A 16,527-nucleotide genomic window follows, 5' to 3' on the forward strand; every position below is an offset into this window, starting at 1 on the left:
AGCACTGCAGTTGCATTCCAGTAGTTACCAAGGCAACCATCTGGAACGTATACCTACAAAGCTGCTCTGCTTTACTTCCCCGCGGGTAGTACATTTTGAATATATATATATATATATATATATATATATTCAAAATGTAGTGTAGATAGCACTCCAAGGACTTCCAATAGATAATGTAAAACTTAACTTTTATTGCTCATTACAAAAAAGATTAACGTTTTAGTTTGTCATTCAAACTTTTATCAGGATGAGCTAATGTTCCAAACGATTATATATATATATATATATATAATCTGGAACGGTTTGCAAGATTGTTACCAGCAATTATGTAGTTGTTATTCCGAGTTTGCCACAGGGACCGGTTAGGATTGATATAGATAGTTCGTTGCTGTAAAAAGATTCTCTATCTGTCGGCCGTTCGTGAGGTTGGCGTGCGTCCCAGACCTAACTCTGAGTGATGCACGCTGCTGGCCAATCGGTCCCTAGATCCAGGAGTGTTCTTTTCTCGGTGGAAGAAAAAACATCGTTGCTGGCTCTGAAATCTGCGTCCGTATCCTGCTTGCTGTGTTGTAGTCTAACGCGCTTCGTGGGTGTCAGCCCCACTTCATCAGAGACGGGATAAAGATTCATTGGTCCACAGTGATTTAAATACACTTCTGACTGATTATAAATGAGTTACAATACTTTTGTATGATGATTACTTCAGGGAATGGTACACTAAATTGTTAATTGTGATGTACAAATAAAGACTCAAATACATTGTTTTGGTGTACAAATCCATCAATGAAGTTTACAAATACAGATATTAAAAACGTTAGAAACATTAAGAACATTAGGAATATCTACAAAATATATCTACAGAAATCTGTACATATTATGAAAACATCAAGGACATTAGGAATGTCTGTAAAACATATGGAAATCGATACAATCGGAAATAATAATCTTGCAAACCGTTCCTGACTTATATTTCTATATCTTTTTATATTTTAGTATTTTTAATGTTTTGACACAGTCATTTTGCCTAAACACAGAGCTCAAGAAGATTCGACTGCTCCGGCCTGTAGCTGGCTCTGCCCCCCGATAGTGGTGACTTTTATTTGGAATTATTTAGTGTGTGCTGCTCTTCCTTGGTTATTTCAATAATATGAAAGTGGAATTTTAATTATTATGACTCTGTTTAGCCTCTGTAGGTATTAAAGGTTTAATATGACATAAATAGGACATAAATGTAATGCAAATGATCTCACATTTTTACCTTAGGCAGGCATTTAAAGGGACACTAGCGGCAACCAGGCTAGTTCATGTTAATGGAGTGGTCTGAGTGCAGTGCTCTGGTGTTTTAGCCCTGCAATTTAAAGCATTGCTGCCTAGTAGATACAGCAATAGTTTGAATGCAGGACTAAACACGGTAGTATTTTCCTGACAGCCACTAGAGGTGCTTATGCACTCATAACCAAGTTTGAACCAGTCACATGACGTTCCATGTGCTCACACATTGCATTGATTTAAATTCTTCTCTATTAAAAGCACTTGATAGGACGTGTGCGTAGACTTGCCCCACATGGGCTTTTTGTCCCCAATGCTTCTCTGCGAGAATGCTAGATGACGTCGCGGCACTAATTGCTAATTTTCTTTTCTTTTAGTTAGATGAAGGGCTCTAATATAAGTAGTGAAGAGACATGATAGCATTATGAATATATGTTTTGTTCCCAAAGATATAGTGTTCCTTTATTACCCTTATCAGAACTGTCCAACACGCAGAATGCCAATGAACAAAAATCATAAGTTGGTTCTCAAAGGATAATGGTGATTGTAGAGGAATAATAGCCAAATAGCTGTTCTGTTGCTATTAAACATTGCACTAATCACACTGCATTTTTACTAGAATTACAAAAACTAGGAGATTCTTCTACATACCTTGTGGAGTGCCTAATCTTGAGAAACAGAGACTTTGTACAATTTTATCACAACCCTCTCTAAGCTCCCTTACCACTTACTATATTCTAAGCCAAATCTTACACGCGATCTATAATGACTGTAAGGTTACTTTATAAATCGCTGGTAAGACCACACCTTGAATATGCTGTGCAATGTTGGGCACCTGTTCTAAAGAAATATATCATGGCCACAAGGTCACACATTTAGGCTGGAAGAAAGGAGATTTAATCTAAGGCAAAGAAAAGGTTTTTATACAGTAAGAGCAATAAGGATATGGAATTCTCTGCCTGAAGAGGTGGTTTTGTCAGAGTCACTACAGATGTTTAAACTGCAAAAGGATAAAAACTTACAAAAACATAACCTACAGGGATATAATTTCTAATTAGTGGGGTAATAGCTGCTTTATCCAAGGAGACATCTGACTGCTATTTTGGGGTCAAGAAGGAATTTTTTCCTAGTTTGTGGCAAAATTGGAAGCGCTTCAGACTGGGGTTTTTGCCTTCTTTTGGATCAACAGCAACAACATATGTGAGGAAGGCTGAACTTGATGGACGCAAGTCTCTTTTCAGCTATGTAACTATGTAACTATGTAACTATGTTACCTGCTGGAGGTGTATCAGTATTGTGTGCATTGGGATGAATTATAGTTTGTGGTGAAACAAATCTCCAGGTCTAGTAATTTTTCACTTTAAAGGCTCTGTTTCTGATCCACTTACTATTTAAACCTTTCAGTACAGTTTGAAGATAACCTGCCTGATAGCACATTTCACATTTCATTCTGGATTCAGATTTTTTTAGACACCTTGTATTCTTTGACCTTGACCTCTTTTTAGTGTTGTCAATATACTCCTTGACTTTGCTCCTTTCTTACATCTCTTTAGTTTGCCCCTGGCATGTTTAGCCTGGCCACTTTAAGGATCAGTAATACAAATTTGTGTTGCATTATTTCGGTCTTTTCTGGTCTGACCTGCTCTGCAAGTTAGGGTTAGACAGATTACGACAAATGCATACTTGTACCTAATTTCTTGCCTTGTATGTCCTATACATCTAGGCATTCTGGTGGTTCTTACACAAGCTGCCTGGGCTTGTGTTTGCTTACTTAGTCATCTGACATTTTTATTATTTAAACACCAGGGTCCATTTTCCTGCCTGTCTCAGGTAGTAAAGTAGAAACATTTGGGTATATGAATTTGGATATATGTATTCAAATCATATTTGAATACATATGACCTTTTTAGGTTTGCCATAAAACTGATATTATGAACTGTAAACACCAGTCCAATGTGCACGGCAGTTTTAAAGCACATCTTGGAACAGATTTGTGATTTGAGTGAAGTACTGTACAAATTCAGGTTAACCCCTTAAGGACACATGACATGTGTGACATGTCACGATTCCCTTTTATTCCAGAAGTTTGGTAATTAAGGGGTTAAAGGGTTACTCCAACCATCATACCCACTACAGCCAGCTAAAGAGGTTATGATGTGAGGAGTACACTGGCGTCGATCCCCGATAAAGGAGCAAACAGTCTTAATATGGTTTGCCCTCTTACCTGGTCATGCCAGGTGCTGGGTCATTTCTGAAGCAGGCTTTTCAAAATCAGGCTTCTCCAGAGCTGCTGAAGCTGGAAACTGATCCTGACACTCATTCATTGACTGAGAGCTTCAACTGACCTTCTCTCAGCCAAGGAATGAGTTCCACAGATTTACACAGAATTGGCATTAAGCAGCCCAGAACCCTAGTTCTGGTTTGGCTGCTGACACCCCATTGACGCTGCCAGAAATGGAGTTATAGGTGGAGTTGTTGCACATACAGAATCCAGGCACCATGACCACTCCAAATTGCTGAAGTAGTTATGGTGCCTGGAGTAACCCTTTAAGAAATACAGTCCAGAATGTGGCAAATACTGACCTTAGTCATCTTACAACACAAATCACTGATAATCTTGGGGATTTTTTCAATGACATAGCTTGTCTGTCTAGCCCTGTATGAACTCTAGTCTTAACAGGACAATACATTTATTCTGATTTTATTCATATACAGTTGTGCTGAAAAGTTTGCATACCCTGGCAGACATTTTGACATTTTGGCATTGATTTTGAAAACATGACTGATCATGCAAAAAAAAAAAGTATTTTATTGAAGCATAGTGACCATATGTAGCCATGTATTATTACATTGTTTGACTCCTTTTTAAATTATAATGATAATAGAAACCATCCAAATAGCCCTGACCAAAAGTTTACATACCCTTAAATCATTGGCCTGGTTACAGACACAAAAGGTGACACGCACAGGTTAGATGGCAATTAAAGGTTAATTTCCCACACCTGTGGCTTTTTAAATTGCAAATAGTGTCTGTGTATAAATAGTCAATGACTTTGTTTGCTCTCACGTGGATGCACTGAGCAGGCTAGATACTAGCCATGGGGAGCAGAAAAGAACTGTCAAAAGACCTGCATAACAAGGTAATGGAACTTTATAAAGATGGAAAAGGGTATAAAAAGCTATCCAAAGCCTTTAAAATGCCAATCAGTACTGTTCAATCACTTATTAAGAAGTGGAAAATACAGAGATCTCTTGATACCATGCCAAGGTCAGGTAGACCAAGAAAGATTTCAGCCACAACTGCCAGAAGAATTGTTCGGGATACAAAAAAAAACCCACAGGTAACCTCAGGAGAAATACAGGTTGCTCTGGAAAAAGATGGTGTGGTTGTTTCAATGAGCACAATATGACTATATTTGAACAAAAATTAGCCGCATGGTCGATTTGCCAGAAAGAAGCCTTTAATGCGCCAATGCCACAAAAATGCCTGTTACAAAATGCCCGATAACACCTTGACAAGCCTCACAGCGTGAGATCTAAAGGCACAGAGAATCTTGTGAAAACTGATGGCAAGATGAATGCAGTATGTGATCAGAAAATACTGCATTCTTATTTTCATTCTTCTGCACAAAGACTTCGCATGGGATGCTCTTGGACTTTCCATCATGACAATTAACCTGAGCACAAGGCCAAGTTGACCCTCCAGTGGTTACAGGAGAAAAAGGTGAAGGTTCTGGAGTGACCATCACAGTCTCCGACTCCTGGCCTTAATATCATCAAGCTACTCTGGGGAGATCTCAAACGTGCGGTTCATGCAAGACGACCAAAGACTTTGCATGACCTGGAGGCATTTTGCCAATACGAATGGACAGCTACATCCCCTGCAAGAATTAGGGGCCTCATAGACAACTATTAAAAAAAACTGCACGCTGTCATTGCTGCTAGAGGGGGCAATACACAGCATTAAGAACTAAGGGTATGCAGACTTTCGAACAGGGGTCATTTTTTTTCTTTGTTGACATGTTTTATTTTCTGCTTCTGCCATTCTGTTATAACCTACAGTTGAATACGAATCCCATAAGAAAAAAATATATATATTTTACCTGCTAATTTTAGTCTTGCAGAGTCATATGCTTATATTATTATAATAATTTACTTGCTTGTTCACTGAGTATTTCATTGGGGATTACACACAATAGTGTCACTTTGAACACGTGTTCTAACTGCCAAGTGAAAAGACAGTAATCCTTGATATAAGGTAATCTTATATTAAAGAGGACATTTATTGAATTTTAAATACATTTGCAAACTCGTCTGTACCCTGCAGTTATATTCTAGTTGAGTGAAAACAAGCAACCGATCTGAATCAGTTTTGACTCCTGTCTCTTCCTTCAACTTTTAGTCTCTTCTTTCTATAAAAAGGATTATTACTGCAGTAAAATACAAAAAAAAAATACAATTCTTTAATGGGTAAGAGATTCAATTGCAATATTAAATAATCACTGTTAGGACTATAACTACTACATGCTCAACAATGATTGACTAAGACCTTGACTGCCCCAGTAAGCCATACAGACATTTTAAACATAGCTTGCTTTCGCTGGTGATCTGGAGCTAAACATTGCAGGTCATTGTCTGATATGTTAACCCCTTAAGGACACAACTTCTGAAATAAAAGTGAATCATGACGGAATATTTCCATCATGTGTCCTTAAGGGGTTAAGACCAGCCATTTTCTCAAACCTCCTTGTCATGATTACTTTGTAATAGTTTGTGGTATTTTTGCTAAATCTTTTATTTGTGGACCTTCATCTGTCTTTGTTTTTACTGTGTTAGGTAATATTTTTACTATGTTAAAGGGACATCGCACTGCCCAAATACCAAACAAAAAGTAAAAATAACTGTTCAGTAGACATACCCCTAATTAAAACATGCATACCTTTGATTGAGCTTTTTTTTATTGGTGGTATATATATAAAAGCAGCTTGCAAAAGCTGCAACTCTCTTGTATGAAGCCTTTGCAAGTCTTCCCCTTCTAGCCCCATTCAAGAAGTATTTGCAATGCAGGTGTTTTGGGCAATTGCCTGTCTCATGGGTTTAGCTCCACTGAGCTAAGGAACCAGGAAGTATCAGGACCAGTTGTCTGACAGTCAGGGAATGTAACAAGGTTAATTTGTAAAAGTGTACATTTCTATTGAAATCTGCACTTTTTGTAAAATGAAAAAAAGGGGACACACTCTTCATACATAAAGCACTTTAGCAAGCTGAAGTGCTTTAAGGGTCTGGAGTGTCCCGGTGTTAACTAATGTGTTAACAGTAATTTTCTGATCCACCACAATACAGATTAATAATTGCTGATTTTATCTAGGTGATGACCAGAGATGAGATTATATAGGATACAAGGCATATACATAAAGTATAAATAAAGATAAAAAATTATCAGTGTTTTTTTTTTTTTTTTTTTTTTTTTAAATCATAGGCCAGCTTGTTTCTAATACAGATGATAACAATTACAAACTGGATACCCCTTTTAAACTTTTAAATATCTGTGTTTGCTGAATGGGCTCATACACTAAGGAAATAGTATTAAAGTTTCCTTAACTGAGTTAAATGGTTAAAGTGGTACTATCACCTCCCTCTTCAAAATAAGAACTTTATATAAATAGAATCTTTATGAAATACTTCCTGACTGAATGTTTTGGAATTTTACCAATCATCACCAGTGAGGTTTGTAGGGAAATTAAGCTGTTTTTATGGAGGATCCCACAGTGTCACAGGAGCCTCCATAGACCTTGATGCTATACTCTTGCGCATGCATGCATTAAGAGGTGCACATGGTAGAGCATAGCAGTACCTGCGAGAAACAGGTTCTTGTAAGTTAAACTCGCCATGACCTGCCTCCCTCACCCCCCAACCATCGGATCCCCAGCCGCAAAGTGACTGTTGGGGGTCTTTGCAAATTATACAAAGGCCCCAGACAGTTACAGATCTGCTTTAACATGCTAAAAAATAATTGTAAATAATATATAGTATAACCAGTAGTTACCTAGGGTAGTCCTACTTCATATTTTGGGATGAATACAAAACTAAAACAGAACAAATAGATTGAAGGAATTTTATTTAAAATGCTTCATGTTTTCACAGCAAACATACAATCCCTTCTCACAAAGTCAGAAGACTTCCACCAACTAATACAGACAATATTACAGAGTGGAAACCAAAAAAGAATGCTTTCTTACAGAGGGTTGTTTCTAGATGCAGGTACCTACTTTAGTAAAAAGCGTTCGTAAAATTCCAAAATAACTTGCTGCCTGGCAAATTCAGTAGTGTCAGAGACTTTGTGATCTTTCCTGGTGGGTCATATTAGCACCATATATCTCTATTGATATATACAATTGTTGAGAGTCACTTAGCAACAAGGAAAAAATACAAATATAAAAATTCCACCCACAAATACTGTTAAATTTAGTTTTTTGGGGATCTGCACATTCCCATGGTGTATTGACCAAATTGACTCTACGGGTTTTTAATGAAACATTTTCAATGGTATTTTGGGGGAATTATATGTAAGAAAGGGCACCAAGCTTTGTCTTGCAATCACCACTAGGTGTTCCCAAGACCACTGGTGACAAGCTCAAGGAGAGCATGCATTTAAGGAGCAGTAAGGAGAAGCACAGGAGAAAACTGCAAGGACAGGCAGAGAGAGAGAAGCACTGCTTTTTGACAATGTCAGCATCTAAGCACATGTCAAATGCACCTGTTATCAGTAACTAAGATTTTTGTGGACAGCTTCAAGAACTTTTGTGATAATGAAACCTAAGCCAACATCAATTTACTAGACAGGTCATATGATGTCTAGGTATGGCAAAAACACTCAAATAAAAGAGATTTTTTTTTTATTTGTGGTAGGTTTATAACATAGGCAACAAATGCTAAGAGACATGGTTAGAGCTAGAACTGTCATTGAACAGTAGATACAGGGATTTCTTAGTATCTAGAACTTCTGCTGGATGATGTGGTTGTCACGGAATAAGATTTCACACCGGATGATCCACCACTGCCGTATTTGGCAGAGCTGCCATAGCCAGATCCTCCTCCGTAGCTTCCACTTCCACCGCCATAACTGCTTGATACACCTCCATAGCCACCAAATCCACTGCTACCGCCGCTACCTCCAGAGCTGGAGTTTACCACAGCTGCAGAAGATTAAAAGAGCTTAGTTTTGTGCAATTTATAAAAAAAACAACAACACACACACACACACTTTCATAATAACTCTAGTAATATGAGGCACTTAACACATTGTTTCTCCCCTGTACAAAATAAGTTAAATTTGTTTTTTTCTTATGAACAGACAAAAAAAATTATGTTATATATTAAAGCATTCACATGAAAGACTGATGTCCAATATCAAGCAACTAAAGTATGATACTTACACATAGTGACAGCGCTGACATTTTCACCAGAAAGTCTGAAATAAAAGAAAATAAATAGATGTCAGATATGTCTACATTAATGACCAGTTACTATGAGGATGAAGGTAACTAAGCCAACCTGATTATTATTATTTTTTTTTAAAAAGCCTGTGCTATCCTATGTAGTCTCTTACATAAACAGAAATGTTTAACACCAATGCCATGATGGGGAAATTCTAAAATAGAACATCTAAAATTACTGACTAACCCATTTCACCCCAATGATGATATTACCAAATATGATCAAAGTCATAATGGGGTCATTTTTCTTAAATTGCTATATTTAACTCTAGGATTATGAGGTTTGTCCTTTACAACAAATCACAAAATATTACTATTTACCAAAAGATTTTTGATACTCATTTCATTGACCTCAAAATGATGAAAAGTTGACTTAACCGTTTGGATTAATGAAAAGGTTTCCCAAATTTTACCTGCTTTCTTCTCCTTCCAAGAGTTTCCTGTAGGTGGCAATTTCAATATCCAAAGCCAATTTCACATTCATCAGCTCCTGGTATTCTCTGAGCTGGCGCGCCATGTCCTGCTTGGCCTTCTGCAGAGCAGCTTCCAATTCAGCCAATTTCTCCCGGGCATCTTTCAATGCCAATTCACCGCGCTCCTCAGCTTCAGCAATCTGGGCTTCCAGTTTGGCACGCTAAGAGAAAAGAAGAAGAGAAATGCATTTTCCATTGTTTCGATAATACAAGCATAGCTGATTTCCATGAGTACAATCAAGAAAAAAAATCCACTTTGCAATTGTGCCAAATTTTAATAGTCTATCGTTGTTTAATTTTTTTATTTTAAAATAATGTAGGGATCCTAGATGAAAATATTTGTGACTTTTCAAGCAATTTTCATTTAAGAGGGATTTTACATTTACAGAGTTATAAAGATATCTAGTTATAGTTTAGTTTTCAAGTTTAATAGAAGAGATGAATTGCTTTGACACAAATTTAAGTTTTGTTGTTTATTATTATTATTATTATTATTATTTTATTATTTATATAGCGCCAACAAATTCTGTAGCGCTGTACAATGGGCACCAAAAATCATTTTTTGAGGAATAAGTTGCTAAATCTTTTATGGACTCTCTAAAACCACAAGATATGCAACAGAACAGAATTGTGTTAGTTATGCTGTTATTGGTTTTGGATTAAGAAGTTAATTTTTCATTGTCCTGTGGAAATTAGTCCACAATAGAATGTTTTGCTAATATCAGCACAGCACAAAACGATGTAAATAAACAGAGAATTCTTGCTCTTTCTAAGTTGATAGAAGGTTTTATCACCTGCATTATTTAAAAGCGGCAGCTGATCACACCATGATTCATTCATCCGCTCCCTGCCCTCAAACCAGATTTTTCAAAGGAAACATTGAATGATAAGTAATCCCAATGAATGCCGCTTGCTGTATGTTCCTTCCAGGCAATATTAAATCATTTGTGGTTGCACCTGCCTTAAACTGTTATAATAAATTGAAAAGCTACACTCTGAGTATTTTGTCATAGTAACTTTGTGGGTAGCTCACTTGTCAAAAATAAGATCTCTTATTTAGTCAATGCAGAAGTAGTAACATTTTAAATGCACTGTTTAAATGTAAGTATTCATCAGTACTAAACGGTATTATTTATCAAGCATAATTTCAGTCAAATGTAATACTAAGTAATAGTGAGCACTTGTGATCTGCATGTTATAAATACAATGCTTTAGTTGAATGCTACTCGTCCACTGAAATATGTCACCAATGCAGTCTTGCATGTAATTAATATCATCTTGTACTTTACTAAACTGCCAAAAAGTTAAACCTAATATACCGATACATAACAGATTGAGTTTTTGGAGCAGAAATGGGACATTGTGAGAATTTGTAAATCCCATGCATGGAATCTACGCAAATTAGTTTGCTAAAATTAATCGGTGTACAAGAACAATCTGAAGCAGCCTAATTTGAATGTATCCCCTCCACATTTTCCTGGAGCTAAAAGAGCTGCTCACTTGATTGGCAAGCTTTATTTGCAACTATTTACAGATGATAAATGCCCTTTGGTCTACTAATATGGAGTGTAAACTATGGAAAATGAGACAGAATAGTACCTGGGCTTTAACATTTTCAATCTCAGCCTGCAGCCTCTGGATTGCACGATTCAAGTCGGAGATCTCAGCCTTTGTGTTGCGTAGATCATCTCCATGTTTGCCTGCACTGGCTTGCAGCTCCTGGAACTGTAGAGAGAGACCAAAAAAAATAAATAAATATGATTTTTATCAATTATTTAATTGATGAATTACCATACATAATGCCTTAAAAAAATTTTAGTCTAAAAATATTATTTCAAAAAAAAATTTGAAAGTAAAATGTCAACTCCGGGATCAAGTGAAATACTTTCCACGGGGAAGCATGTGACTTACATGCAGCCAGCAGACACCTCCAGTCCAGATAATGTACAGATTCGAATTGATTATGTCATTTACCAGAGAGGATCCTGTCTGGCAGCAGATTTATTCAGAAAGAGTCGAAAGCATGTTTCTTTTCTGCGGTGCTAGGATGATATTTACCTTACTTTGGTACGTATTTTCCGCCTCTATACGGCTCTTGTTGGCAATATCTTCATACTGAGATTTGACTTCAGCAATGATGCCATCTAGGTCCAAAGCGCGGTTGTTATCCATGGAGAGGACAACCGAGGTGTCCTGGATCTTTGCCTGCAAATCATTTAATTCCTACAAAGAAACAATATATTTAAGTATGATTTGGTTACAACGACACAAACTATCCTGCATGTGAGCACGTGAGTATTTAAACATTAGAACAGGGCGAAGAATATGCAAATACAATGTTTTTTGTTTTGTTTTTTTAAAATAAAGAATACTCCACAAATCTAGCATTTGTTTATTTGGCATATATACCATGTAATATGAGGCCTCTCCTATCGCACCTGTCGTAAGTTACATATGCCCCACAAGAGCTCTGTTCCAGAATAAAAATGTGACTTACTGCTTCATACAAAGCTCTCAAGAAGTTGATCTCATCTGTCAGACCATCCACCTTAGCCTCCAGCTCCACCTTGTTCATGTAGGCAGCATCGACATCCTATGAAAGAGCAAAGAGGCCATTCATGCATACATTGTTTTCACAATAAATATGAAGCTGTGTTATACTTTATTAACTAGACTTTATGCTGTCGTTCACGTTAGAATTGAACTTAAATAATGACAATCGGCTGTTTCTCTCTCTGCAGCTCAGTTTGTGGTCTTTAGAATGACTTCAAATATTGCAACAATTGACCTTAGTATTAAAAATGAGTTGATATGTGCAATGGGTGAGAATCTTTTATAAAAGTATCACAAAAGAAACCTTCTGAATAAACATGTAAATAAATAGAACATTCCATTGGTATCTATGGTTAAGTGTTCACTGTTAGGAAATTACCCCCACTCTTCTGTTTGCTGTATTTTTATTTATATCTACTATTTTATGAAAAGTGGAAGAGACAGTGCCTAAATTATTATAAATCTACAAATTGTGATGCTATTCTATGGATAGTTATATGTATAATATTACAAGGGATTGTACATTGAAAAGTGAATTGTAGTGGTTTTAACACCAAGTTGGCAAATTGAGGCCAAGTAGATGTTTCGGAAAAATTATTCAACCTGGCCATAGTCACGGCATATCTTAGCCTGAATTTTTAATTTAGAAAATGTTTCACCGTTTGGATGAATGAAAGATGGACAGAAAGGGTTGGTGGTCCTGTAGAGACCCTGTCATTATGAAATGAGTGTAAATGGTGATGAAGGGGTATGACTTCCCAAAAAAGGGGTGTGTCAGGCTGACTGGTCGTCATGCTATCCAACTCCCCTGAGTGAAACCCATGGGCAGAGAGTTTATGACATGCTCTGTATGAGTAGAAATGTTCCAAGATTGTTGTTTTCAGTCAGATTGCATCTCATTATGCACTCACACTGCACTTATAAATGATGCTCCTCATGCATTCCCAGACGTGGGACATCGGATAACAAACCAGTGATGGTGGGCTTGCATTAGGGACTGTCCCACTGAATTCAGGACAGATTGGGGTTTGAATAGGATGTATGGTTCACCATAATGAATACATTCTAGAGAATGTGTAGAATATACACTGGGTTCTATCACTCATTCCCTATTGCTTATTAATAACAGTTTATTTAATCTAATAAACACCTCACCTTCTTCAGGACTACGAACTCGTTCTCAGCTCCAGTGCGCTTGTTGATTTCATCCTCATACCTGCAGGGAGGGAGAATGGAAAGACATTGTCAGTGTATTTGGCAGGAAGGATTTCCAGTGCAAAACAAAGTCTATCTGTGCTTGCGTTCTATTCATTGTTGTATAATCTCCTCCGGAAACCAGGACGACAGGTATTTCTTTCCCTGCCTAAACACACACTCTTCTTTTGTGTTCATTTTAGTGAACCAACATCTGCAATAGACTGTAATATAACCTTAAGATTTCCAGAAACCAGCAGAACTAGGCATTATTCAAATCAATATAAGTGGAAGCTGTTGCGTTTAGATCTGATCTCTGTTTGACCCAGCATAGGTTACTATACAACTTTAGCACCTCTAGAAGCAATAGCATTGTTCACTGATCCAGAGATACAGCGAATCATTTATTTTGTATAAATATCGTATTTGCAGTTAAGAAACTGTTTAGGAACAATTAAGGAAAACATTTTTTTAAAAGAAAAGAGCTCGTGGTGAGATCTTTAGATAGAAGTGGATTTAGCCATTTTGCTAATTCTGAGCAAAAGTGCAGACTTGGGGAAAAAAATGTCCAACTTAGCTACATGCCCATATTGACTATTTGAGTCTTGATAAAAACAATAAAAAAATAAATAAATCACAATTCACTGTTTAGTAAGTAAACTACAAATAAAGCGGTTAAATAATATTATGTCACTAAAATAAAAAACCCACCAGCGGCCCTGGTGGTACTGAGTGATAAAATATTTTTGCCTTATGAACGATATATATTTCTGGGTATCAGTGCCCGTGGGATATTATTATATACATGCGTGTACTTATGTTCATGGTAGAATTCTGCTAAAAATGTAGGTAAATACTGTGAACAATAATACGTATATCGGATACTGTGTGAGGGGCATGCTCATATTACATTTAATCCATCCAGAAGAACTATATATGTACGTGTAGTATTGTATTGCTTTTTTGGTTTGTTTGTTTGTATGTTTTGTTTTACTGTGTGGGTGTGAATGTGGTAAAAAAAACAGTAATGGTTTCGCTCTGAGGATCTTAGCTATGTATCCCTGCCAAGCCCCTTTTGTTCCTGCAGTGCTGGACCTCTCTTTTTCCCTTGGTATAGATTACCTGCTATTGACTTGTCTGGAAGGGACACACCCATGGTTTATCTACATTGTTTGCCTTAGTTCCTGTCAAGTTGGCCACTGAAGTCTTTGTGCAATTCCTCCCCACCCCCCTCCTCCCTTGCATTTCACCTATCCTATAAGGGTGTGGCACAGCCCCATTTTGTGACAATTTTTTTTTTTTATTTTTTTTTTAAATAACAACTGATTTGAAGTTCTATACCAATTTTTTTCTCCAGCATTTTACATTTTTCAATGGGGGAATGTATCTAAAAAAGTAACCATGAAGCAAAGTACAAGTAGACCTTCTAATCAATGGGGTATACTATATGCTTGCACACCCAAATGAGTTGCATAATTCTCTGGCACTCAGAGGGTTAAGGCTGCCTAATATTTGTACAATTTATTCCTGGGAGCCGCTAGACAAAATGGGAGACTCGAGCCTATAGTTTTGGATTATTAATCATTGTTAATCATTGAATGACTTACTTGTTCTTGAAGTCTTCCACTGAGTCTTGCATGTTCCTTAGTTCACCATCCAGTTTGTTTTTGTCATTTCCCAGTGAGTCCAGCTGCCTTCTCAGGTTGCTGATGTAAGCTTCAAACATGGGGCCAATGTTACTAGCTGCTTTGGAAGATTTCTGGTTTTGTAGGAGATCCCATTTTGTCTCCAGTACCTTGTTTTGCTGTTCTAGGAATCTGACCTGTTACAAGTTTAAATAAATGTAAGTATAATGCATACTTATTTTTAATTGTCACAGAGGTGCACACCTGATTTGTATCCCTTGAGGCTACTTGTCAAAACTTGTAATTCAGTTACTTGCACATCTTTACAAGGATGAACTAAAGGACACACTATGCAGATAAGAAAAACCTTTTTACAAAGTACATCCAGTATAGTGAGAGTGATATATCATTTGATATCTAAACAGTTAATAAAAAGTTCGTTTTGAGCAATAGCGTTTACATTACTGGTTTCATTGAGTTCTAACACTTTACTACATTAACAAAGTAACACAATCAACATGTAGCCACATTGTCACTTTTCATTGAGTTCTAACACTTTACTACATTAACAAAGTAACACAATCAACATGTAGCCACATTGTCACTTTTCCCAACATCTGTATCAGTTTTACAGCCATGGCCCAGTAATCATCTTAGGGCTATAAGCATAATGTTTGCATTAACTGCCTATCTCCTGTTGCTGCAGATATAAATAATTGCCAATAAAGAAATACAATGGAATTTTGTAAATGCTTATCCATTTTGCTCACCTTGTCAATGAAAGAGGCAAACTTGTTGTTTAGGGTCTTGATCTGCTCCCTCTCCTCCTTTCGGACATCCTGGATTTGATGGTCAAATTCCAGGTTCAGTGGGGCCAGCAGACTCTGGTTGACGGTGACTTCATGGATTCCTTGTGAGGCTACCTGGCCACCTCCAAAACCTAGCCCACCACCGAATCCAGATCCACCACCGAATCCAGACCCACCACCATACCCACCACCAAGACCAGAGCCACCACCAAGGCCTGCCCTGCTGCTAGATACTGAGTAGGCATTGCTCTTCCTCACTGACCCAAGGTTGGACAGGCTAGAGCTGCTGAAACCCCCTTGCCTTCCATATGCTGATCCACCTCCACCTGAGGAAAAGGTCTTGCTGATTCTAACAGAACTAACGCTGTTTCCCTGGGGGGCAGCAGAGAAGGCACTGAATCTCTTAGACATGGTGCAACTGTAGGAGATGAAAGAGAGAGAACTTGGTGCTTCTGTTCTGAGAGAGGGTTCCAGTGGCTGTGATCAGGCTGTAGCTCCCTCTTTATATGGGTTGCAAACTGGGCTATGGCTGGAGGCAGTGGCTGAGGGATCAGCTTACTCCTTGTCACAGCTGGGTGTGTCTGGCCCCAAGCCATCTACAGTTACCTGGCTGTAGCTCAATACTGGCTGTATCCTACCTCCTGAATAGAGACATGTCCCATCCCACTGCACTTTTACTGACCAGTGTGTGTCTGGTTAGTACATGGGATCAGTGCCTTTCACTGCATTCATATATTGTTACATTTTATCATGAATCAGGTTTTTTAACAACAAGCCCCAAAAACACTGGGATTCAGATGCACCTGTTTTAAAAAAAAAATCTTTTTCATATGAACTATAATCCTTTTTTTTGCTTTTGCAAGTTGTGTACTGACTGAGCACTGAAGTGGTTAAACAACGGTGATCATCCCATCAAAGAGCACTGTACATTGCAGTTATGACTCATGACTCACACACAGATAAAGTTTAAAAGAATTTACAATTCGTTGATAGATTAAAGGCTTTCCATTTTCCCATGCAAACTCAAAGTTCATGCTGTGATTCTTACATGTTTGTGTAGTAGCAGAAAGAGGCACATCAGTGCACTAAATCATGCATGGCCACTAAA

At 37.5% G+C, this 16,527-nt stretch overlaps 1 protein-coding gene across 1 annotated transcript; it reads right to left on the bottom strand.

Annotated features, from left to right (window-relative positions):
* Positions 1–7,370: 7,370 nt before the first annotated feature.
* Positions 7,371–15,905, bottom strand: LOC134570596 (keratin, type II cytoskeletal 7-like). The gene is made up of 9 exons (XM_063428524.1): positions 15,381–15,905; positions 14,593–14,807; positions 12,947–13,007; positions 11,736–11,831; positions 11,297–11,461; positions 10,838–10,963; positions 9,179–9,399; positions 8,706–8,740; positions 7,371–8,465 (listed from the first exon to the last, which is right to left on the bottom strand). Exons 1-9 carry the CDS (start codon positions 15,828–15,830, stop codon positions 8,257–8,259), a joined length of 1,578 nt encoding a protein of 525 aa, XP_063284594.1. The 5' UTR covers positions 15,831–15,905; the 3' UTR covers positions 7,371–8,256.
* Positions 15,906–16,527: the final 622 nt, after the last annotated feature.

This window comes from Pelobates fuscus, chromosome 1, assembly GCF_036172605.1.
Source record: "Pelobates fuscus isolate aPelFus1 chromosome 1, aPelFus1.pri, whole genome shotgun sequence".
In the NCBI taxonomy this organism is placed as follows: Eukaryota; Metazoa; Chordata; class Amphibia; order Anura; family Pelobatidae; genus Pelobates; species Pelobates fuscus.